At 40.2% G+C, this 24,665-nt stretch overlaps 1 protein-coding gene across 2 annotated transcripts; it reads right to left on the bottom strand.

Moving 5' to 3' along the window:
- Nucleotides 1–10,004: 10,004 nt before the first annotated feature.
- Nucleotides 10,005–21,960, bottom strand: SCOC (short coiled-coil protein). Of its 2 annotated transcripts, none has more exons than XM_063460080.1 (4): nucleotides 21,902–21,960; nucleotides 12,635–12,703; nucleotides 12,457–12,540; nucleotides 10,005–10,444 (listed from the first exon to the last, which is right to left on the bottom strand). In XM_063460080.1, exons 1-4 carry the CDS (start codon nucleotides 21,948–21,950, stop codon nucleotides 10,302–10,304), a joined length of 345 nt encoding a protein of 114 aa, XP_063316150.1. In that variant the 5' UTR covers nucleotides 21,951–21,960; the 3' UTR covers nucleotides 10,005–10,301. The 2 variants fall into 2 exon arrangements, with proteins under 2 accessions (XP_063316150.1, XP_063316151.1); XM_063460081.1 differs by lacking the exon at nucleotides 21,902–21,960 and adding an exon at nucleotides 21,821–21,845.
- Between the last annotated feature and the right edge of the window lie 2,705 nt (nucleotides 21,961–24,665).

Genomic DNA, 24,665 nt, shown 5'->3' with positions numbered 1-24,665 from the left:
TATGAAACCTTGGAGTGCTGATTGACTCTGGACTATCATTTACAGGGACTCTATAGTCACCAGAATAACTAACTACAGCTTATTGAATTTGTTCTGGGGAGTAGAATCATTACCTTTAGGCTTTTTGCTGTAAACACTGTATTTTCAGAGAAAATGCAGTGTTTACATTACAGCCTAGTCAGGGCCGTCTATAGTATGATTAGGACCCTGGGCAATGCATTTTCTTGGGCCCCCTGGGCCCTGCCCTTCCCATCCCTCCCCCCCAATTACGCCCAATGCGCAATCACACTGACAGACGTACTGTCACATACAGACACAGACAGACATTAAAACGTTCACAGATACATACTGACACACAAATATATACTGTCAGACATACTGACACACACACACATACATACATACACACACAGGCACATACACTGAGATATACTGACACACACAGACATACACCGACATATTGACACACACACAGGCATACTGACATACACACAGACACACTGGCACACATACACAGGCATACTGACATACACAGACAGACGTACTGGCACATACACACAGACAGACATTAAAACATTCACAGATCAAGCTGACGGCCCAGGTCTGAAACACCACAACCACCTTTCAAAAAGTATGGGAGCAATTCGACATATGATGCCCACTTACCAGGAAGGACAAACACAACAAAACTGACCAGACGATTTAGCCTCCCAGGGGACGAGCAGGCGACAGAGACCTGAAACCGGACAAGGAAACGCTAGCACACGACAACAAAGGGTAATATAAAACAGAGCTCAGCTCACACATACCAACAACCATTATGAAACAAATTTCACTTGTACTTATGTTATGATGTTTTTTCCTTTCTTTATATATATGTTATGATATACTTGTTTATAGAAACAAAACACTACCGCAATGTAACTGTTGATGCAAAAATAAAGAATTATTAAAAAAAACGAAAAACATTCACAGATACATACTGACACACACATACACTGACACAAATATATACTGGCAGACATACAAACTGACACACAAACAGAGATACATACACACACAGACACATACACTGACAGATATACTGAGATATACTGACACACACACAAACACATACACTGACAGATATACTGACACACGTATTGACACAGACACACACACACATACACACACAGACAGACATACTGACACACACAGACATACATTTAGCCACCCTCCAGGTTCTTACCTTTTTCTGGAGGGTGGTTTCCCTGGTCCAGTGGCAGGCTGAGGCAGATGGGAGTCCTCCTCTGGAACTCCCCTCTTCCTGCCATTCTCCTCCTGCGCGGCTGTGATCTCCATCGTAAAGTCACTTCCTCCCAGCCGGTACAGGAAGGGGCCCGGTCGCGCTATTTAAGTATCACAGCGCCCGACCGGGCCCCTGCTCACACATGCCACCCGGGGGGCCTCCTTAGTGTGCGGGCCGGTGCGGCTCTGTGCAGCCACACCGCCCGGTCCATGGGGGCAGCGCAAATCGCGGGGCCCATGGGGCAGCTGCTCTGGGTCCCCCCCAGGAGCAACTGGGCCCGGGGCAGCTGCCCCGTTTGCCCTGCGTTAAAGACGGCCCTGAGCCTAGTGATAACTTCACTGGCCACTCCTCAGGTAGCTGTTAGAGATCATTCCTGGGTCATGGCTGCCTAAAATGCATCCAAACATTCAGTATCTCCTCCCTCTGCATGCAGACACTGAACTTTCCTCATAGAGATTCATTGATTCAATTCATCTCTATGAGGAGATGCTGATTGGCCAGGGCTGTGTTTGAATCATGCTGGCTCTGCCCCTGATCTGCCTCCTGTCAGTCTCAGCCAATCCTATGGGGAAGCACTGTGATTGGATCGGGCTACCACTTCTGATGATGTCGGCAGACTGCTTGTTTTTTTTTTTTTAGGCAAACCGCATGCAGATCTACAGCTTCTGGCTTGAATACTGTAAGATTTTGCTATATTTATGGAGGCAGGAGGGGCTCTGGGGGGGGGTAGATGGTGGTTTTAACACTATAGGGTCAGGAATACATATTTGTGTTCCTGACCCTATAGTGATCCTTTAAACAGCATATTTCCTCCGTTATAAAATCTTCCTACTTTCACCTGAAAAACATAGCCAGGATACAACACTTAATTCCACCGGATGATGTGGCAACATTAATCCATGCATTTAGATCCTCTCGGCTAGATTACTGCCATGTACTTTACTTGGGCCTCCAAGAAAAAGAACTCCATCGCCTTCAGACTGTACAAAATGCAGCAGCCAGACGACGGACCAATCAAACTCGCTCCTGCCACATAACACCTGTTCTCCGCTACCTGCATTGGCTTACAATAAAATGGCAAACATGTTTTAAAATTGGCCTACTAACCTTCAAAGCCTCAAACAATCAAGGCCCACAGTACCTGAAAGAGCTCCTGCCACCATACATTCCATCCCATTCACTTCTGTCAGCCAGCAAACCCTTCCTGTCAGTGCCAAGAATAAAGACAGACCCGGGTTCCAGGGCATTCAGCCACGCTGCCCTTACCTTCTGCAACTCTTTACAATGTGCTATCAGAGAGGTGCCATCCTTACAGACTTTAAAAAAAAAAAAAAAAAAAAAAAAATTTAAAGCTAAAGATCCACCTCTTCCCTCAGGCAATTAGTCCACTCAGCTGACCTTCAGAAACTCCTAACTTTTATGTCTATATTTGTATACTTGTAAAGTGCTTTGAGTCTCACAGGGAGAAAAGCGTGATAAAAATAGCAAATTATTATTATTATAGCTCTTAACATCATTATATGCAAGCAGAACCACTGATTAGCAGGATTTTGTAAGGAAAAAAAATCAGTTCTGGAAAATACACCATTTACGAATACATTGAAAATTACATGCACATGTTTTTTTCCCCCCTCCAAACTGTATGTATTCAAAATATTAAAATATCACATAAAAAAATCAGTGTATTAAATAACATTAAAAAAACCACACCGTTTTAAAAATCTAAAATGTAAATTTTTTTAAAAAAAAAACAAAAAAAAACACACATTGCCAAAAATATTCAATCAAGGCCATACTATATAATGTTGCTTCTAAAGCATGCGCAGATACATACAGTGTCCAAGGTCCTGCCTTTATTAGCTAGTCCAACACGAGAGTTATGGGTTGGGTAAAGTGAATGCTGTGCATATTACATAAACATAGGTCAGTCAGTGAATAAACAATATGATAGATACCCGGCTTCTGCAGAAACCAGATAGGAGGCCTGACTCCTGGTAAGACCCAGGTAAAAGGTAAATCATTGCAAAATGGTGTACCCCTTTACAGGAAAATGGCACCAGGGCGCTCCTAGCATCATATTTTGCACACACATTTGAGACTGAAGAGGGGAAATGCAGGAATTTGGAGGGCCAATCAGTAGTAATTTGCAATAGTCAAGTTTGGAAAGGATAAATGCTTGGTTGTATCTTAAGTTAGAAAGAGGCAAATCTGGGCACTATTTGGAGGAAAATTACAGGATTTGGAGACAGACTAGATGTGAGGAGAAAAAGGTAAGTCCTGAGTCAAAACTAACTTCACAACAGCAAGACTAAGCGATTGGCATGACTGGGGTCTCATTGACAAGCAGGAAGGTGGATGGAGAACTATTTACTATTTGCCTTTTGTAGCCCAGGAATGAAAATGACCCCCATGAATGCATACCATTTGCAAAAGTAGACAACCCAAGGTATTGCAGATGGGGTATGTCCAGTCATTTTTAGTAGCCACTTAGTCACAAACACTGGCCAAAATTGGCATTCAAATTTTTTGTTTTTGCATTTTGACACACAAACAAATATTAACACTAACTTTGGCCAGTGTTTGTGACTAAGTGGCTACTAGAAAAGACTGGACATACCCCATTTGCAATACCTTGGGTTGTCTACTTTTGCAAATGGTATGCCATCAAGGGGGCAATTCCTTTTCCTGGGCTACCATACAGTCTGAAAGGCATCGTAACCAATCTGGCATCTGGTGAATTTCAATGTGAAAAAACTGAAAAATATAACACGCTATATTTGACCCTGCTACTTCTTAAAACACCATAAAACCTATACATAGGGGTACTGTTTTACACATGAGACATCGATGAATACAAATATGTGTATTTTATTGCAGTAAAAGCAAACAGTATTATGATGATACCGGAGAAACTGACGGAAGCCAAGCACAGAGAGATGGACACAGGTTTCTTCAGGAAGGAAGAGATTCTTTATTGGATCACCGATCGGGACTCAGAGGGACTAGCGTCACCAAAATACAGCAAAGTCTGAGTACTGAATACATAGAGTACATTCCTTATATAGCACTGTAGCTCCTCCCACAATTAACTACACCCACACATACCCTTAACCTATTTAATGAATAGAGTCTAAACTCATCCATCCGGTCTAACCACGTGGCTCATCTGATACAAAGGAGAGGGACGCGTAATTCCAGTTCTTACATTCCTGCACCTGGTCAGTACAGTGATGACAGTATCTTAGCTACGTATAATTAACTAACTGATACTACAAACACATATACATACATATGCCTTGTGGCAATCTTAGCCTGCTAAACTTGTATTTTACTGGAATTACATCACAATGACATTCACAGTTGAAATGTCACAAAACTAAAAAAATATATTTTCTCCTTTTTTTTTTTATATTTTATTCATATTAAATTATGTGTCATAACTAAATATTTGATGTTAAATGAAAGCCCCGTTTCCCCTGAATAAAATGACATATATTAAGTGTGGGTGCACTTAATATGAAAGAGTTGTAATACGGTTGAACAGACATAGCGCAAATTCCAGGTTTTATTTACGTTTTGTTTTTACCACAACGTGTACATTTGGCTCAGTCCTTAAAGGGTTAACTTATTGTGAGAGACAAAATGCTGCCCAACACAGAAACCACAACAATGAAATAGACTAAAATATAAAACTGTCACACAGGGGATAATGATGGAAAATACAAAATCCAAAGCATTCTGAATGAACTTCACAACATATGCAAACATATACAAATCATAGCCCAGCACACAACCATGCTCTAACCAATAGATGGCACTGCATCAAAGTCTATGGTACTTTGAATGTTGATGTTTCATGTTACCATTTATTAGTGGCACAGGTATCTTTAGCTTGGCAATCCTTACTTAAAGGAACATTCTAAGTACCATAACCACTATTGCTCTGCTTAGTGGTTATGATGCAAGGAGTGATCTGGCACCCTTCCCAAATACTCAAACCATTTTTGATAACTGTTTGGCAACTTACTTGTAATCCACCAGGCATTGACTAGCCACAATGCCTTCTCTGTATCAGGAAGCTCCTACAAGGGCTGAAAGTGTCAGCGGAGTTCTATCAGATGAGAACTGCTGGGCTTAGCTAAGTGCAGAGGCGGCGGTGGTAGTGGGTGCCTGGCAGACCCCAGATATGTTGTCATACTGTTATTAAATGGTTTGAAAACTTACTCTGAGTGGATGCATCACAATCACTACAGCAAACTGTAGTGGTTACGTGGTTGGAGTGTTCCTTAAAGATGAGGGATGACATGACCTATATGAATGCTAGAATTCATCCATACCAAGACCATTGTAATGTAGTTTGTTACAACAATTTTGGATTACAAGTGTCGTTTTTAGTGAAATGGCAGATCTGTTGAAAACCATTCACTTGTGTTAGAATTTGAATACAATTTTCTATGGTTCCTTACACTTAAATTATGTGCAAGTTGTCCTAAACCTTAGACACTACATCATGATACATATTCTATTCCATCTTTTTAAATAGTTTTTACAGATTTACAGTCTTTTCATCACCCACCATATCTTTCCCTCATGTTCATCAACTATGTATTTTGCCGTATAAGCACCCTTGTAACACTTACCTTATACTACCATAAATACAAATAAACCACCTTGTAACTTACCTTTTACTTCCATAAATACAGATACAAACTGGTTGAAGCTAAAGAGCATAGCCTAATAATGACTACACCCGAGTCTGATTCAATGTGTATAGCTATCTCATAGAACAAAGAATGTTGACATCTATGACATCACAAGGTTTAGCTTGATTTTAAAACATAATTAGAAAGATCAATGCAAACTATAGAGGAACCATAGTTTTATGGTTGATAATATGCAATAACATGTTTCTATGCACTATGGATTGCTAACACCTTAACTACCAAGCACTTTTTGATTAAAGAGAATTTTGCATTAACATGTATTTTGAATCAATAGATGCATAGCTAGCATCTAAACAGATCATAACACAGCAAGTTTGTGTGTATATTGCTTTGCAGACAAATGTAAAAATATTATAATGTAAGTTCACACGTTTTAAATTTCACTTACAAAAAACATTTGAGAAATGTAAAGCTTTAAACATTTGTCTTGCAATATTTGACAGTGTCTGAAATGATAGAGTAAAAGCAAAAATACATTTGTTTTTCTCACATACAGTAGATTTGAAATGAAAAAAAATTGATGCATGCAAAAAGTCAAATACCTTGCTTATAGGTATTTGCAAGGACCATAAAGGCATATAACCGCTGTACAGGTTACTGAAAATTGCATCAGAACATAAAATATGTCTGCATTTGACACAGTGCCCACATGCAGTAAATAATATATATATATTGCTGAAATAAAGGCAATTAACATTCCAGAGATTGATCGAGTTCATTCACTAAACCACCGTAGTAATTATATGAAATACAGATAAAAAAAAAAAAAAATACAGCACACACAAAAATAAAATTTTACATTTTATAAGGCTTCTTAAAATCACCTATCTCACTAAATATGGAGACGCAAATCCACCATGAACACCATTGTTTGCTGAGAGGTGTTTTTTATTAGTCATGTAAAATATGTGTTTGTTAGTCACTTTATGTTACATTATATTTATTCACAACAGATTAAATACACTGCAGTTCATTTGGCATTATTAAATTTGTTTCCCGTGTTAAAATTTGTTTAGGATCCACCAATATTGGGGTACTGTTTAGTAATGGGCTTAACACAAAATAGCCATATGGTGTAACTGAATCCCCATACTGATTTGTCAAGATAGGTGATTTTAAGTCAACTAGGGGATTGCAAAATTTAAAAAAGTGTATTTATGTATATGCGCTGTTAATCTGTATTTTGTATACATTTTGGTCTCTCTTGTAGCACCACTGCTGAGAAATGCATGTTCTAGGTGTGCCACAAATTCACTTTCCACCCCCCCCCTATGTAGGAATGATATGACCCATTGAAACTTCCTGCATAGTTTGGAAGCAGGAGTGAACTAACATTTTCAGCAAATTTACAAGTGTTATATCAGTAATTAGTGGCAGATACATTTTTTCCTCTACAATCTGGTAATCATGAGGCTTTATGGACCAAATTTCAAAATAAGTAAAAATGTTTATACAAGATTTATGCAGTGAAGTAGTTAGGAAGACATTCCAAGCACCAGAACAATCCAAGGGCCTTGAATAGGTTACGGGACAAGGATCTCTCCTGTTCCAGTCTCTCTTCTGCCTGCTTTAGGCATCAATTTTGATTTAAATACTTACATGTATTAAATGGTTTCTGGACCATGAGCAACATACCTTATATCATCAGCTTGGCTGACATTTATGGGATATAATGAGATAACAGGGAAATCTCATGTATCAATGGCAATCAAAGCCATCACTACTAACTGATCGTTGTCTGAATCCCATAACATCCCAAAGGATTGTTATTGATAATGAGCATTATGGTAGCAGACTAACCATTGTCAAGTGGATACCTCCAGCAGGAGAATAAGCTACTAGAAAATTAATAATGGTTCCCAGTAAATTACACAAGGTTCAGAAAAATTACTTTTTCTTAATGAAGTCCATTTGCAAATGCAAAGTATTTCTCAATTCTCCAGTTAGGATACCAACAAAAGTTGGACTGTTGGTGTGACATGAGGACTATGTGGGGAACCACTGTTTTAATAGACAGAGCCCTAAAAACTCAAGTCATTATCATAAGATATGGGAAGGGGGAGACACATGGAATACAGTCCATATTCCACTCGCCAGTTAAAATAAACCACCCAAGCAAAACATGAAAAACCAGAAGTATTTTATTTCAGTAACATAAGCATCATTCAGAATAAATTAGAACAATAGTGTGCAGACAGGACAATGTAGTACTAGATGTTATAGTGTTAAATTTTACCTAATTATTTATTACAGATTCTTATAGAATTACACTCATCCGTGATTAGCACCACAGGGCATCTGTTAGTAGATGTACAGGGGAGATTTTATTATTTTATCAGACAGTAACAGATTTCAGAAGTCCAATTCACTGCAACAATGCAAGAGAATGAGTGTTCATCCCAAAATTCACGCACTTAAATGATTTATGGATACTCTCAAAAAGGATACTTATGGATTACAGAGATTGCGCTCTGCACAAATGGAGGAGTTTGGGAGTTTATTCACTAAACTAGGAATTCTTTGGGACTAACAAGGAAAGTTAATAGTAAGAGGAAAAATGTTATGGCTATTTTGGTCTGAATTTTGAATTACCTCATCAATTATCTACATCTAATCTATACTAGCTGCTTTGTTATCAGATAATCATTTACTCAGTACCACCAACGGGTGTCAATTTTGTAAAATATTTTTACTTTGCTACCTTGGTATAAATACTGCTCTGATGTTAGAAGGCTTGAATATATCTGTAATATGCAATAGTAAAAATAAAACCAAGCACAATGCATAGAAGCCAATACAACAACTGACCAGGTATGTTGGACTCTATGACATAGATTCTATAGGTGTTTAGCTCAACAGGGTTTATGATTTAGAATAACACCAGTGTCATTACTTAAAACACACACACACACACACACACAGAGATGATAACAGAAAGACCTCCCTGCACACACTGTGGGGGGCTTTAGATAAAAAGACTATTTTTGAGCACTAAAACTGGCTCCCTTTTGTATTTTGTTCTTGGTTGTATATATAAACAACTGGCTTTATAAAGGTGTATCACAATAAAGGCACAATTGCGCAAGTGGTGGAGGCAACACCTTTGTTTGGTTGATGTAACATTTTAACCCTAAAAAGTGATCTAAAAAATATTGTATGTTTGCAACATATGTTACAATTCCTAGATCAAACCATGTCCATTTTTAAGTATAGCATAGCTGTATTTTGACGCAGTGGTGCCTTTTGAGGATTGTAATCATCTTATACACTTTTTATTAATACAATATTATCTGAACGTAAAGGCGCATATTAGGTCAGTTGCGATCTATAATATAATGTAATATTGGAACAAATAAAAAAGGGAAGAAAAAAAAAGAAAAAAGAAAAAAAAAACACCACACCTAATAGAGAAGGCATGAATTATCACAAACATCGGCAATATGTATGAAGAACCATTTGTAAGCAAAGTGCTAAATGTAGGTCAATCGCAGAAGAGACCAGTGGATTGTTCCCACCAACTGCTCCACTTTTAGAACCTTACCACAGAGTTCTAGTTTTATAGATACGGCCCAATGTCTTTTAAAATTATATATTCATCATAAAATATATGAGCCTTCTCAGCACTTACTCATTACATTGAAGTAGGACTGCAGCTAAGTGTAATGCCTCCTACTTTGTGATCTATCTATAAAGAGGATGCTGATTATATCAAGTAGTTTCTGCCGTCCTCCACAGGGTTCTTCCATGACAATGTAGAAAACTTTAAATAAAAGTAATTCTAAAAGCAGAACGTATGGCACAATTCTGAGAATTACAATACTATCAGAACACAATTCTCTATAAGAGATAAATAAATAATACATAAACCAAAAATGGCAGTGCAACATGAAAACAAATTGTGATCTAAAATTACATGTTTTTTTTATGTAGTTTGACTGTCCGCCATGCTTGAAAATTGGAAGAACCCCGCCCCCCCCCCCCCCCCCCAAAAAAAAACCCCAAATGCTAACCATATAACCCATACAGAGAAAACTTGGAAACAGTGTGGCGTCTCATTCCCTGGTCCCACTGTAATCTTTTACACCTGGAGCATTAATATATTATGGACACTGTGTCCTGTAATTTAAGTAGTGCTATTTGCACACTGGCCTACTGTACATCTATATTTTTTACTACTAGTGCTAGCTCAGTAAATGCTTGTCCAATGCTATCTGGACCCATAAATGCTAGCCAGGTACAAAAAAAAAACCAAATGGAACAGAGGACAATGCACTGGTGATTGAACAAGGCTATTTGCGCTTGCTTTTGGTGTCTGTGGTTTGGAAAACACTGGAAGCAGACATAAGATTCTCAATGTACTGCCCTAGAACTTGGTTTTCAGACTTGAGTTTCAGGTTTTCCTCTTTAACAGCATCAACCCGAGCTGATAGATCTGGAAGTGAAGAAAATAATTGCAAAACTATTATACTCCCACAAATTATGGTTATCAATATGCATGTAAAAAGAAAGATACTTTTGCCCTAGGCGATTATTTAGATATGCATTTTAAAATTGCAAACACTGTGCAGGATGGGGGGTTGGGAGTCCCCAGCTACAATATTTGTCAAAATTCCCATCAAAAGTACATCAAAGTGACTGTAATTGTCTCTGGCACAATATGTGCCCCAAGTGAAAGGTTGGCAACAAATTACATGCATTGATGTAGAACTAACCACAGAAAAACTGAAAATGACCTATAACTTTATTTTACACAATTCTGCACCATTTTCGTACACAATGCAATGATTAGGAGAAGCATTGCTTAATTTCTTCTCACCGAGCCTATAGCAATGATTGGCAGGGAGCTAAAATGAGACGACCAGTTGCATGACTAAGACGCAATTTCTATATTTAAATATTTCAAACCTGAAAATTCCATATTTGTTAAATACAGGGGAGAGGCAAGTATGATATAAAAAAAAATACTGGAAATGACCGGTCCCCTTTACAATGTATTTATTGTGGTGACTTCTTGTCCCAAATGCCAAGACTAAAGATATGTGTCATCATGCTTCAGACTACTTCGCTTTTCATGTGTTAAGGAACTAAACTCAAGTCAGGTCAGGCAGGCGTTAAACATACCTGCACACTTCCTTTCCTCTTCTCTCTCTTCATTTGTGTTATTATAGATAGGTGACTATAATGGAGTCTAATTGGATTTTATGTGCTTAGTTGTAAATAGTGGGTGTGTTGCTTAACTTCGTGTATGTGCCATTTTTCTTGCATGTTGTGTTCTTAGTTGTAGGTGGGTTTGTTGCTCAAGTTAGTTTGTGTGCCATTTATATGTATGTTGCTGTAAGTTTGTGTGCCATTTATATGTATGTTGCTGTATGCCTGACTCTGAATTAATATTTGTTAACGTGGATGGACCAAAGTGATTTTATTAACCTTAAGGACACAACTTCTGAAATAAAAGGGAATCATGACGGAATATTTCCATCATGTGTCATTAAGGGGTTAAACCCTTAAGGGGAAAAAAAAAAAACAGAAAAAAAACACAAGTTTACTACAATACTTAGCAGAAATTGGCAGTGAAATGGCTACATAAAAAGTGTACACAAAATACCCTTCGGTAAAAAGCATGTGATATCTACTTTATATAAATATATGCCATTGTGTGGCAATTTTGTTTTCTGTGATGACTATTAAACAAACATACCAACTTCTAAAATTGTTTCACATTGAAATATTATTTTGCTTCTTGTATTTTGTGACCTGTAACTTTCAAAATAATCAGAAATCCTAGACATATTATGTAAATCAAGACACAAATTAATTTACATTGAATTAATTTTCCAAAGCAGGACATATTGTAAAAAAAAAAAAAAAAAAAAAAAAAATACAATTAACCTCTTAAGGACACCGCTTCAGAAGCTATACTTCTACTTAAAGGGACACTATAGGCACCCAGACTACTTCAGCTCATTCCCATGTCCCTCAACCCTGAAAAGGGAATTATGGCAGTTTTCAATAAACCACCCTTGTGGGTTAACGCCACCTTTAATTTAATGTGTCACATAAACAAAAGATTCTCATTTATTATGAACAAAAAAAAAAGAAAGTAAAAAAAATGGAAATCTTTTTTTAATACCACACTCATTAGCATTACATTTAGAGTAAATGTACAACTCCTCAACCCACCCCTCCCCTTGTTTCTATTGCTCTCCTTATCTCCTCTCCCCAGTCCATTAATACTTACAGTATTCTATTTCCAAACACTTCTGCTGCTTCCCTTGATTTTTAACATATGGATGCACTTTTAAAAGTTATGCATTGATGCTGTGTATCCGATTCATGAAATGTGTACTTGAATTGAAAGATTGCATATTCTGAATCACTTACTTTCCCTTGTACCCATGTCACACATGAACACTTATAGAAATGCTTTAGTAAGTGCATGTGTACCTTCTAAAGTGTGCTGCAGCTCCAGGACTTGGTTAATTAGTCTTGTTTTTTCTTCTAGTTCAACTTGATTTTCCACATCTAGAACTATGAAAAAAAAAGACAAATTAACACCTTGCCACATCACTATTGGGTGACATATGCCAAATTAACTTTAAGAATTGTACAAAAGGGCACATACCATCCATGTCAGAATTCATCATAGCTGCGGAGTCTTGTGGAGTGATACGTAACTGCAATGTGCCAAAATCTGTGAGATAGGACAAAAAAATATATATATATATTTTTTTTTTAGAAAATAAGATATTTTGGGAACGTAGCTAACCGATCTGACAGTATTTATTTTACTTTCCCTTTAGTACAAAAGCCAGCATTAAAAATGAGGAGCCAAGTTTTTTTCTCTAAACCAATAAAGTTTTAATTCATGGACAACTAATTGTAGGTTTTTTCAAAGAAACTGCTGCCTAGTCATACCTCTTGTTGCAGTCACTCAGAAGGCCACTAGATGTACTTCCTAGTCCAGTGCTGCACAGTGTGCTGCATCTTTCTGCATGGAAGCACTGACCATTCCCTAAAGCATCTCCATGAGGAGAGGCTGACTGGCGCAAAGGCGCATTTTGACGTGCATGCGTAATAGCCTCCTAATAATTTCCTATGGGAAAGCATTGAATTGACTAAGATCATCAAAATTGATAATCCAGCAGCAGCAAGACAGGCACAGAAAAAAAGTGTGAGTAAAAACACCTTTTCCATGCGATCGAAGGCGAACTGGCCACTTAAACACACACACACTGTTGTGCCTAATCATTAAAGGACCACTATAGGCACCTTTTAAACCTGCAGCTGAAAACATAACAGTTTCAGAGAAACTGCTATGTTTCACTGAGGGTTAATCCAGCCTCTAGTGGCTGTCTCAGTGACCGTCGCTAGAGGCGCTTCCGCAATTCTCAAGAAGCTGGGCGTCCATAGGAAAGCATTGAGTAATGCTTTCATATGGGCTGTTTGAATGCGCATTCGGATCTGACGTCAACAGGGGGTTGAGTGTTCCCCTGCAAAGATGGAGCCCGGCGCTGGAGAAAGGTAAGTGGCTGAAGGGGTTTTAACCCCTTCAGCCCAGTGGGAGGGGAGCCCCTGCTATAGTAGCAGGAAAATGAGTTTGGTTTTTCTGTCACTCTAGTGCTCCTTTAAATTCATGAAGCACCAAAAGATATTGCTTTTTAAAGATATTGGTGGGCACCAAAACCCTATTCGGGATGAGTGAATTGAGTATTTGAGACTGGGAAAGACCCTGACACCAAATACTTGTAAATAATCAATACAAACTTTATAGACGAACAGATCCTTAATAAGTAATAACATTCAATCTATAATGAACATTCAGCTTAAGGAAACAGCTTAATTATGTAGATATCAGCTTAAGTATAAATCACCAGTAGAGAAGCTTGGTTGTCACTCCGCTGCACACAACTGAAAGAACTCTGGCAGCTAGGCTTGGAGGGACCCTCTCTACTGGGAACAGCAGAACCAGCAACACGTGTCCGTATTACAGGTGGGTAGTACTCCAAAGGAGTGCCAAGTTTTCTCCGTCTTTTATACCTTTTTACCAATGGGATGGATAGTCTGTACTTTTCCACCAAGTTTCCTTATCAGTGCAGTCCAGCAAAGTCCTTGCACAAGCGCTGGAAGGGAGCGGCAGCTGCCAGGCTGTTCAGGACCACCAACAGACGTCAGGTCTGTGCGGTTAATTATCTCTTATCTGTAAGCCAACTCTGTACTATTCTCGTGATGGTATGCATGAGTCATTCTGATGCAGTGTTTCATGTTTTTTTTTATACAGTTTTAGTGCTGTGACATCCAGGCCTGCATCTAGTGATACTGTCTGCGTGCTTATCGGCGCCATCTTAACTATAAGAGTTTAATTTGCTCAATAGTGATCAATCAATCAATCAATCAATCATTCTTAATTAATATGGAATATTCTCACACACATTCTATTACACACTCACAAATTATTTAATTTTAAAATATGTCCCCCTACCTTTGGGGGAGCTGGAGTGAATTATTTCTCTGGGGTCCAGTGTGGCTGCTGTGATCCTTTAAAGGGACACTATAGTCACCTGAACAACTACCGCTTAATGTAGTTGTTCAGGTATGATCTATAGCTCCCTGCATTGATAGGAATACCTCCAGTGGCCGTCACTCAGACGGCCACCAGAGGGACTTCCTATCATGCAGGGCCCTAAAAAGGCCCTGTACACGTCAGACGTATTAAAAAATACATCTGACGTGTGCAGGAGAGAGAAGGCACTGTGTGCGCGCCTTCTCTCTCCAGCCTGTCAGCACAGGAGGGGGGCGGGCAAAGACCGCGAGCTGAGCTGTCGCTCAGCTCGCGGCTGCGCACACCGCGCGCATGTGCGGTAGTGCGCTCAGGACTTCAGAGGGCGGCATGAATGCCGCCCTCTGAAGTATGTGCGCATGTGTGGTGAAGCTGCGCATGCGCACAAGGGAGCAATGACGCTTCCAAATGGAAGCGTCTGATTGCTCCCTGCTCGCGCCTGCCTATTTAGTCATTTTGACGAAATAGGGGGCGTGGCTTCACGAGGCTCCCGGCGCTGGAACCAGGTGAGTAAAGATGCTTGGCTGGAGAGTCCCTTTAATATTCCAGCTCTTTTTGCTCTGCTCCTGCACACCGTTTAGTGATGCCGGGCCAGAGTGACCTCACATCCCAGCAGGGCATGCGAAGGAATAGAGCAAGAAGATTACAGATCCCTTGTCGCTGCATTGCTTACAGTGCCTGCCTCAGCTGAACAGGCTGACAAACACCCAGGTGCCAGGACAAAATTCCAAGCTGCCCTGAGATTTGTCGAGCCTTGCTTTAGTAACAGTACCCCCCACCAAAGATCCCCAATTTCAATTGCAAGTGCTAATAAGCAACATTTAACTGTTTTCCTGCAGAAATTTGATAAAAGGTCTGAATTAACTTTGTTTTATTTCAAACAGAATTTTTTTTTTCAAAAATTATAGGGACAATGCATGCAGCTAAACAAGTTCAGCTTAAATTAAAGCTAATAAACTCAAATATCTGTGGTTAGTTTATTTACTTTCAATTCTGTGTAGTTTTCCTGCAGTGTTGTAATTTGTTTTGCGGTTTTCCCAGCCTCCTTAGCCACCCCGTTATTACGTTTCAACATGTTCCTGATTCCCAGCCTCTGAAAGAATCGTACCTTTTGCAGCCGATGAAAATAGAGGCATGGCTTATCCAGTAGAAGGAATGCTCCCAGCACAGACTGCACTGCAGCTAGAGCCCATATGTGCTCCTCTCCCTCCCTGTAATGCAAGTAATACATTCTCCCCTTTCAGCCAACCTCCCTCCCCACAGTTAACCCCTCCTCTGCCAGTCCCAGTCAGCCAACTTACCTACCCCCTTCCCTGTCAAGTAACCTCACTACTCACATTTAACCTTTTCCCTGCCTGTCCCAGTCAGCCACTTTAGTGAATAACCCTGGAAGTATTCCTACATCATCATACCAGTCTGAACCCAATAGACATATGTGGCTAGACATAAACCTCTTTTTTCTATTCCAAACCCTTACTCCCTACCTAGAGATTGAAGGGACACTCTAGGCCAGGGATAGGCAACCTTCGGCACTCCAGATGTTGTGGACAACATCCACCATAATGCTCTTACACCCATAATGCTGTCAAAAGCATCATGGGAGGTGTAGTCCAAAACATCTGGAGTGCCGAAGGTTGCCTATGCCTGCTCTAGGCACTATAACCATTTCATCTCATTGAATTGTAATGCCCTCAATACAGTACACCGCTTAACACTGGCTGTATAGGTGTTGAATAAAAGTGCAGTGACGTGGAATCATGACTATGTCTGCCTGTCACTGATTTGTGCATGCGTATTACAGAAGACATGCGACATCACTTCCTTACTATCCAGTACAAGCCCTGCAACTGAGGAGAATTCAGAGCGCCGAACACTGTGACAGGCAGTCACAATACACATAGCCTACCATTGCTTCTTGGAACAACACCTACTAAAGATAGTGAGCTATAAGCTGTATGTGTATATTCTATACATGGTGCTCGTCAGGGGACTGGCACCATAGAAAATAGATAACATTTTTGTCATTACATTCTGATTGGGGATTACATTCCCTTGTGTGGAGAAAGGGAACATAGAATGCAAGTGGAAATAGAACAGGATTGGAAGATTTTAGATGTTGATGGAAAGAAAAGCATAAAAATATAGATATGGGGTAGTGTGTGAATGTTATGGATATGGTAAAAGTAAAGAGGCATTAGAGACAGAGTTGCATGCAATGATGAGAAAGACAGGGGGAAAGTAATGAGAGGAGGGACAAGTGATGTATAGGAGTAGAACACCACTTAAACAGAAAAAAAAACCCACAACAATCCAAAAAAAGGATATAAGTATATACACACACACACACACACACACACACACCACATTACTATGATTTTTTTTGCTGTGGAGCTACAAAACATTTACAGAAGTATTCACTTAAAGGGTTACTGTATGTGCGGTTCACAATGAAAACGCTGCACTACCAGAGCTTAACCCCACTGTTGCCGGAGGTGTAACTCCAGCTCTGGCAGCATCACTGGGGTTTTATCAAGTAGCCTGGAATTACAGTTCCGGACTGGTTAATATCAATTCTGTGCAACTTCTGTTTCACAGAATGACAGTCATTGACTATTTCAGCCAATGAACTGCGACTGCTGAGCTCTCTGGAGCCCGTCAGAATTTCCAATGTGAGGCTTGGTAAAACAACTGAACTGAAAACACAGCCAACTAACAATCACAACATTTTTAAGAATTAACCTGAAGCAATAATAGCCAGGGTGTGACTATGCCCATATTGGAGAATTTTCCTATATCAGCTATTTTGACCTAATAATTGACTTTCCTTTAAAGCGGCACTGTCATGCCGAACTTACCTTTCCTCAATCTCTTCTCACCCTCTCTCGGGATCTGTTATTCTTTTCTTCATGTCTTCTTTAGTTTTCTTTAAAATCATAAGACAAAGTAGGGACTCTTTGCCTTATGGAGGTTTCCTCCGCTTGACCAGCTCTGACCAGCGGAGGAGCAAAGTGTGCTTCATTTCCGCTGGTCAGAGCAATTTTCCCACAATTCTTACCTTTCCTCTGTGTTCCCGCGATGCTTCCTGTCATTTTACAGTAGGTCCCCCCCACCCTATCTTTATTTAGGGCCTCCACCCAACGCTCAGAGGTGGGGGCAGGACAGTAGGTCCCCCCCCTTATTATCTTTATGGTCCCCACCCGCCGCCCAGTGGTGGGGGCCGGTGGGTGGGGAGGACAGTAGGTCCCCCCCCTCATTATCATTATAGCCCCCACCCGCCGCCCAGGGGTGGGGGTCTAGGGGGAGGACAGTAGGCCCCCCCTCATTATCTTCATGGCGGGTGGGGGACTGGGGGGTGGGGGGGTAGGACAGTAGGCCCCCCCCCCCTCATTATCTTCATGGCCCCCACCCGCCGCTCAGGGGTGGGGGAGGACAATAGGTCCTCCCCCCCCTCATATTGACCCCCATAGAGTGAGGGGGGAACCTGGGGGGCTTAGGAAGTGGCAAGGAGCACTGCTCCCTGCCGCTTCAATCTTTACATATTACAAGGAGGGAGCTGCGTGCCGGTAGCTCCCTCCTTGTAATAAACCGAACTAACAAACGAACACTGATATTCGGTGTTAGTTTGTTCGTCTGATTTTTCTATTCATTCATTCGTCTGTCTGATGAATGAATGAATGGATGGAATTCCCGTTCGCATGTCCAGGTGTTTCACTGGGCATGTGCGGGAATCTCAGTGCTATCTAGTGTGGGCAGATGACGTGTCCCACAGGGACTTCATCTACCCACACAAAGATGGCGGCGCCCTAATTATAGATCGGGGCAGAAAATAAAGAATAAAACATAGGTAATATGGGGGGCTTAGGGGCATTTGAGAGTGACTAAGGGGTCAATTGGATGTAGTGGAGGCGGGTTTAAAAAACAAAAACAAAAAAAAAACAAAAAAAAAACAAAAAAAAAACTGGATTCGGCGTGACAGTGCCGCTTTAAGAGCTATTCCCCTAAAAAATAAAAATATCTGAATAGCAAAATAGTTCAAGAATGTTTACAGATCAGCAATTTTTGCCTCAGTTGTTCAATTTAGATTTAAAAAGCGAGAAATTGGAGTTTACACAAAAAAAACAAAAACAAAATAAATTGATTTCCCAACAATTCCCACTTTAGTAAATAATCATGTTATACACACACACACACACACTACTGAGAGTTTTATTACTGTTTAACTCTGCAACACATACCACACATTAGTAACAGAGTTATTCATTAAAGTCAGAATTAATCAAGGTGAAGCGCTAAGGTATTATGTACATCCTGTGAATTATAAAGTCAGAGCAAATATTTATCAATTCCCTGATGTCACCCCTTTAAATCGTTCTGATGATACTCTAAAACTTCGTACATGAAAAAACATAACAAAAGACATACACAGTGCCGATATATGCACTATGCCCTTTGGGTTGTTTTCCCCTCATGTACAATTTTCAGAGCATCACAAATAGTTTATTCATTTTTTTTTTTTTATAACACAGTATTATTGGACCCAGGGGAAATATCCACTCAGCTCTCCCAAAGGTAGGGTGGCTGGGTGGATTAAAATTTAAAAAATAAATAAATTTGTGAGTGTTTGTATATGTCTCTGTCAGTGTGTGCCTGTCAAGGTACCTTACCATCTCCTTTCACATGAGAATTGTTTTTACTCACCTTTTTCCCCCCACACCGTGCCGGTTTTGCCGCGGCTTGTCCATAGAACGGCATTTGGAGGATATTAGCAATGATCTATATGGGTAACATTCAGCGCCTCTATGCACAGACACATGACTCTAGTTGCAGTCTGAGTGACTGTCACTAGAGGTCTTACTGGGCAGCAATGTAAACACTACCTTTTCTCTGAAAATGCAGCCTATACATTAAAAAGGCTGCAGGGACAGGCTATAGGCACCGGAACAACTACATTTATTTGTAGTGGTTCTGGTGACTATAGTGTCCCTTAACCCCTTAAGGACACATGACATGTGTGACATGTCATGATTCCCTTTTATTCCAGAGGTTTGGTCCTTAAGGGGTTAAAGAATTGCATATTTCTCGTAAATTAAACTTTGTTAGTTTAAAAAAACAAAAAAAAAAACTGGTTCCTAACATTTTTAGCTGGCTCCTAGTTTCCAAACAAATTTGTCAAGGCCTGATATAAGCGCTGCGCCTTTACTGGTACTTTATTTTTATTTTTTTGTGGTGTGGCAACACTGTAAAAAATAGGGATCAACCGATTATCGGTCTGGCCGATATTCTGCGTTTTCAGCAATATCAGTATCGGCCTATAAAGATGCCGATAATGCAGACAGTGGGGGCGAGGGGAGATCAGTGATCTCCCTCCCTGGCCCGCAGGCACTCTGCTGGCAGCTGGCAGGGGAGGGAGGGAAAGAGGACCTGGGGGTCCTCTCTTACCTGCAGCTCCATCAGGTTCTCTTCTTGCGACCATGGAGCGTATCCGCAGTTACTACGGCAATGCTCTGCTCTCGCGAGAGTGGACTCTAGCCCGAGCTGCATGCTAGAGTTCACTCTCACCGCTGGGACTAGCAGGGATTCCCCACCGGACCACCAGGGACGGAAAGCAATGTCTCCTCCTTCCAAGCCACAGGTAAGGAGGAAGGGGTGATATATAATATATTTGTTTTTAAAAACAACATAAAAGATATGTGCTTTGATCTGCTTCCCTCCCTACCATACACATTCACACACACACACAAACTGCCCCCATCACACAAACACTGCCCACCCCATACTGCACCCCTCACCAAGGAGTGTAATGCCCTATGTACCTGTGGCCAGAGAGGGGGGAATAAAATGAAAATTATTATTTTAAATGTAATAAATTATAAAATTATTTTTATTTATAAAATAAATAAATCAAATCCAGATTCCTATCCCACATATGTCTAAAAGGGGAATTCTGAAACCTAAATCTTTCAGCTGTATTTTCATTTTGATTTTCTAGGAGATTCTAAGCACTTCATAATATATATATATATTTGTGAGAAATGTTGGAAAATTCTAGAATTCTAGGTGAATTTCAAATGTTTGGCCAAAATAGCAGAACTGTAAAAACATAGTACAAGTCAGCAATGCTTCCAGTTCAGCTACTCCGGCCTTAAATTTGAAATTCACTTTAGTAAATAGCACCGTTGGTAAAACATTTCTGTGGAGCTCTGTGATACATTTACATACAGCACTTGTATTTTATTGCTGAAGAACTCCAACCCGCACTAATACACAAAGCATCTCTAGCCAATGCAATGCCACAATATCGGACAGCACACCTTTTTGCGTTTACGCTGTAGACCCACCATTGACTGGCTCTTCTGTGTGTTGTTGCAGCCATGTTTTGCAGGACTAGTATTCACTGCACTCCATATGTATGTCTTGCCTAGTAGATTATCCTGTAACTAATGCACGAGAACTATGTGATCAGCACTTTGACCTATACATTAAATTCATACTAATATTCATATTTTTACATACTTACACCCCCTTCTTCTAGTTTTATATTATATTATGTAAGGTCACAGCATCTTTCCAACACAGTATACAAATTATTCATTGTATTAGCCCTATATGCACCTCTCTACCTACAATTGTTGGATTTTTAGAAGGTTGTGCAAGTTGATGAAAGAGATCAAAAGCTTCCATTTACTTGTACGAAAAGAAAGTGATTTTAATTTTTTTAATGAGTAAATCACATGCCTAATGTGGACTCAAGAAGGCATTTATAAAATTGAAATACAAATTGCTAAATCAACCAAGCTGTAAGTATAGGTGTGTTTTATTGTTACAACGAATTTGTTGCCTACATTTTGACATTTATATTAGAGATTTAATGAGCTGACCCCCTCAGATAAATATAAAAAAAAAAAAAAAAAATCTCAACATGCACTAACTAAAAGTAAAAATATCCATCCACTATGGAGTCAACCTTTTTATCCACCTCTCTCTCAGACACATATTCTGCCTATCTGATCTTAAAATGGAGACAGCAGCAGGAGTGTCATGTTCATAAAGAAGGCATCACAATAACCAAAAACAAGATAGAGACACAGCCATTGAGGAAGGCACACAGCCCCAAACACCATCCAGATGGATAACACACATACACCACTGATGATGCATAAGCCCATTAGCCCATAGACAACAACATTATTCAAAACACAGACTGCAATCACAGCACACAGTATAAAGAGAACCATAATACAAACAGGGTACCTTCCCAGGCCTCCAGCACCAGCCTGATTTGATGCTGGTTAGTATCAGTAAATAAACAGATGAGCTATACGGCATACACACCTCTCCTCAGCATGGACCCTCCTCTGCGACAGCAAGACGGACTGCGCATGTGCAGCAGCCTGCCACTGACGTCACTGAGAGCTAGGGACCTGCGCACCAGGTAGCGTTGTGAGAGCTAACCAATGACAACGCGGGATCAGGTTGGCATGTCCGAATGGCAGTGACGTACGGTAGAGTTCAAAACACAAGAAACGCGAGGTAATCAAGTATGTCTCCGGTACACGAGACATTTTGCCGAATGAATGTGGGGCTGTCCATAGGCTGTCAGTATAATTGGGCTCCGACAAAATGGCCTGGTGTTAAACAGGAACAGGATATTTTAGCACTATAATAGACACCCAATATTTTGAGTTGTATTTTTTAAAACTAATAATTGGTGAATATTGACAAGATAATTGCAAATTTTAGGCCAAAATAGATTAGCTGAAATATTATCAGATTTGGGGCATTTGTCTCTTTTACAGTTCGCTATTTTGCCCTGATATTTTGCAGTATTGATTCTTCCAAACCCTGTTTGAGTGAATAAACCTCTGCGAGATAAATTGGTCATTGATGCTAGAAATGGACAAGGAGGGAAGCTTTTATTTTAGGGATGTGGACAGGGGTGATGCTATTCTTAGATCTTTTAGGTGACTTGCTAATAGCGATTTATACAACTAAAATGTAATTTAGAAGAAGAATGTTCGTAACAAGGACTGATAGCTAAACACCTTTATTGTGGTATGGACACATTACTCTGAGTATTCTTGCTGTGGAGCTCAGTGATACACTAAGACAAACCAAAAATATGGAGCTCCTTAAAGAAATGAAAATTCTGACAGAAAAGAGGAATTTGGTCCAAAAATAGGAATACTTGCTAGGTATGTCTCCAGTGAATTTCTGTGTTGCGTAAATCTATCTCTTGAATGTTGACGTCTCTCAATACATTTGGCTCAATAAATATGCTTGCCATGTCATGCAGGAGCTCTTGCATGCTCTGATCCAACTTGAAGAGGACAGGTGCTCTCTTGTAAAAATCTAACTGAATTTGTCAAAGCATTGTGTGACATCATGGAAGAAGAATGCATATAGTCCCTTTTGGGGGTATTTCAGCATTTTCTCAATATGAGAAGACTTCTGATTCTCACTCATTGACTTAAAATATGAAAGAAACGCCTCATCGCCAAACTCCCTGTAGACATGTGTAAAGTAGTTATTTAATAAAAAATTACCCCATGTGTTAAATAATAAAGTAATACAATATTGTACGAACTAGGGGAAGTACGTATTTTAATGACAAATTTTCTGCATATAGCAGACTTAGATTAGGCAAAATCACAGAAGCAAAGTTTGTATGTAACCTTTTACAAACACAATATAATAAGGATACACCTTCTGCTTTTATTTATTTTAGGGACCACAACTTATTAGGGAGGTAAGCACAGGGAAGGCTGCTCAAGTATTTCACAGTTCTATTCAGCAGAAAACTTCACAACTTTACATTTTTTAGCATAACCTGCAGTTCCAGGTGAGTAAGCACACAGGCAAGCTATTTAAAATGTTTTTCCAGATTCAGATATATCAAAAAACTATGCCTGCTCATCAACCAAGCAGCAGTGTGATGTAATTCCAGTAAAATACAAGTTTAGCAGGCTAAGATTGCCACAAGGCATATGTATGTATATGTGTTTGTAGTATCAGTTAGTTAATTACACGTAGCTAAGATACTGTTATCACTGTACTGACCAGGTGCAGGAATGTAAGAACTGGAATTACGCGTCCCTCTCCTTTGTATCAGATGAGCCACGTGGTTAGACCGGATGGATGAGTTTAGACTCTATTTATTAAATAGGTTAAGGGTATGTGTGGGTGTAGTTAATTGTGGGAGGAGCTACAGTGCTATATAAGGAATGTACTCTATGTATTCAGTACTCAGACTTTGCTGTATTTTGGTGACGCTAGTCCCTCTGAGTCCCGATCGGTGATCCAATAAAGAATCTCTTCCTTCCTGAAGAAACCTGTGTCCATCTCTCTGTGCTTGGCTTCCGTCAGTTTCTCCGGTATCATTTGGTGCATTGGCCGGGAAGCTCATCGTTCAACGGTAGCTGAGAGGCAGAGGCGTGAGACGGTCTATCTTTGCCCACGTTCTCTACGGCTGCACCCCTGAACTTCTGCGTGGACCTCCCTTCGTCTCGGCGCCACTGGTCTGTTGTCCAGGAGATCATCGGCCTCTACGTGAGAAGTGCTGGGGTGTCCCCGTCGATGAGTGTGAACTCAGGTTCAGGAACGAGGAGGTAAGACAACTGCTGTTTTAGACGGCAGGACCCACTAGGGGTATACCGATTGTGCGGTAGGCCCAAAGGGGTTTTGAATCTGTGTATCTGCCCCCTCTGTCGGAGGGAAGGAGCGAAGGCGCACCGCTCGATCGAACGCTCTTTAGTCAGACCGTTTGATTTGGTTAGTCAGGCGGGGTCCTGGTGTAAATAGCCCTAGCCGGACACCGGTGTCTTGTCTAGACTAGCGTTCTAGGGTGTATATTACGTTCGCTAGGTCGGAGGGACCGGGAGACTAAGCGGCGCCTGTGTAAATTCGGTTCGCTAGTTCTCATCCTATCTGGGCTAAGTGGGAAGGCGTGTAAATTTGGAACCCACTAGACTTTTGATAGTGCGACTAAGAGGCGCCTGTGTAAATTCGGTTCTCTAGCTCGCTATATATGTGGTGATTGGGCAGTGTGGCTAACCAAAACGGGTGTATATAGTTTTAGGTAGTCCATTCAAGGTACTGG

The sequence above is a fragment of the Pelobates fuscus genome, chromosome 6 (assembly GCF_036172605.1).
Source record: "Pelobates fuscus isolate aPelFus1 chromosome 6, aPelFus1.pri, whole genome shotgun sequence".
NCBI lineage: Eukaryota > Metazoa > Chordata > Amphibia > Anura > Pelobatidae > Pelobates > Pelobates fuscus.
This window is presented reverse-complemented; position numbering and strand designations above follow the sequence as displayed.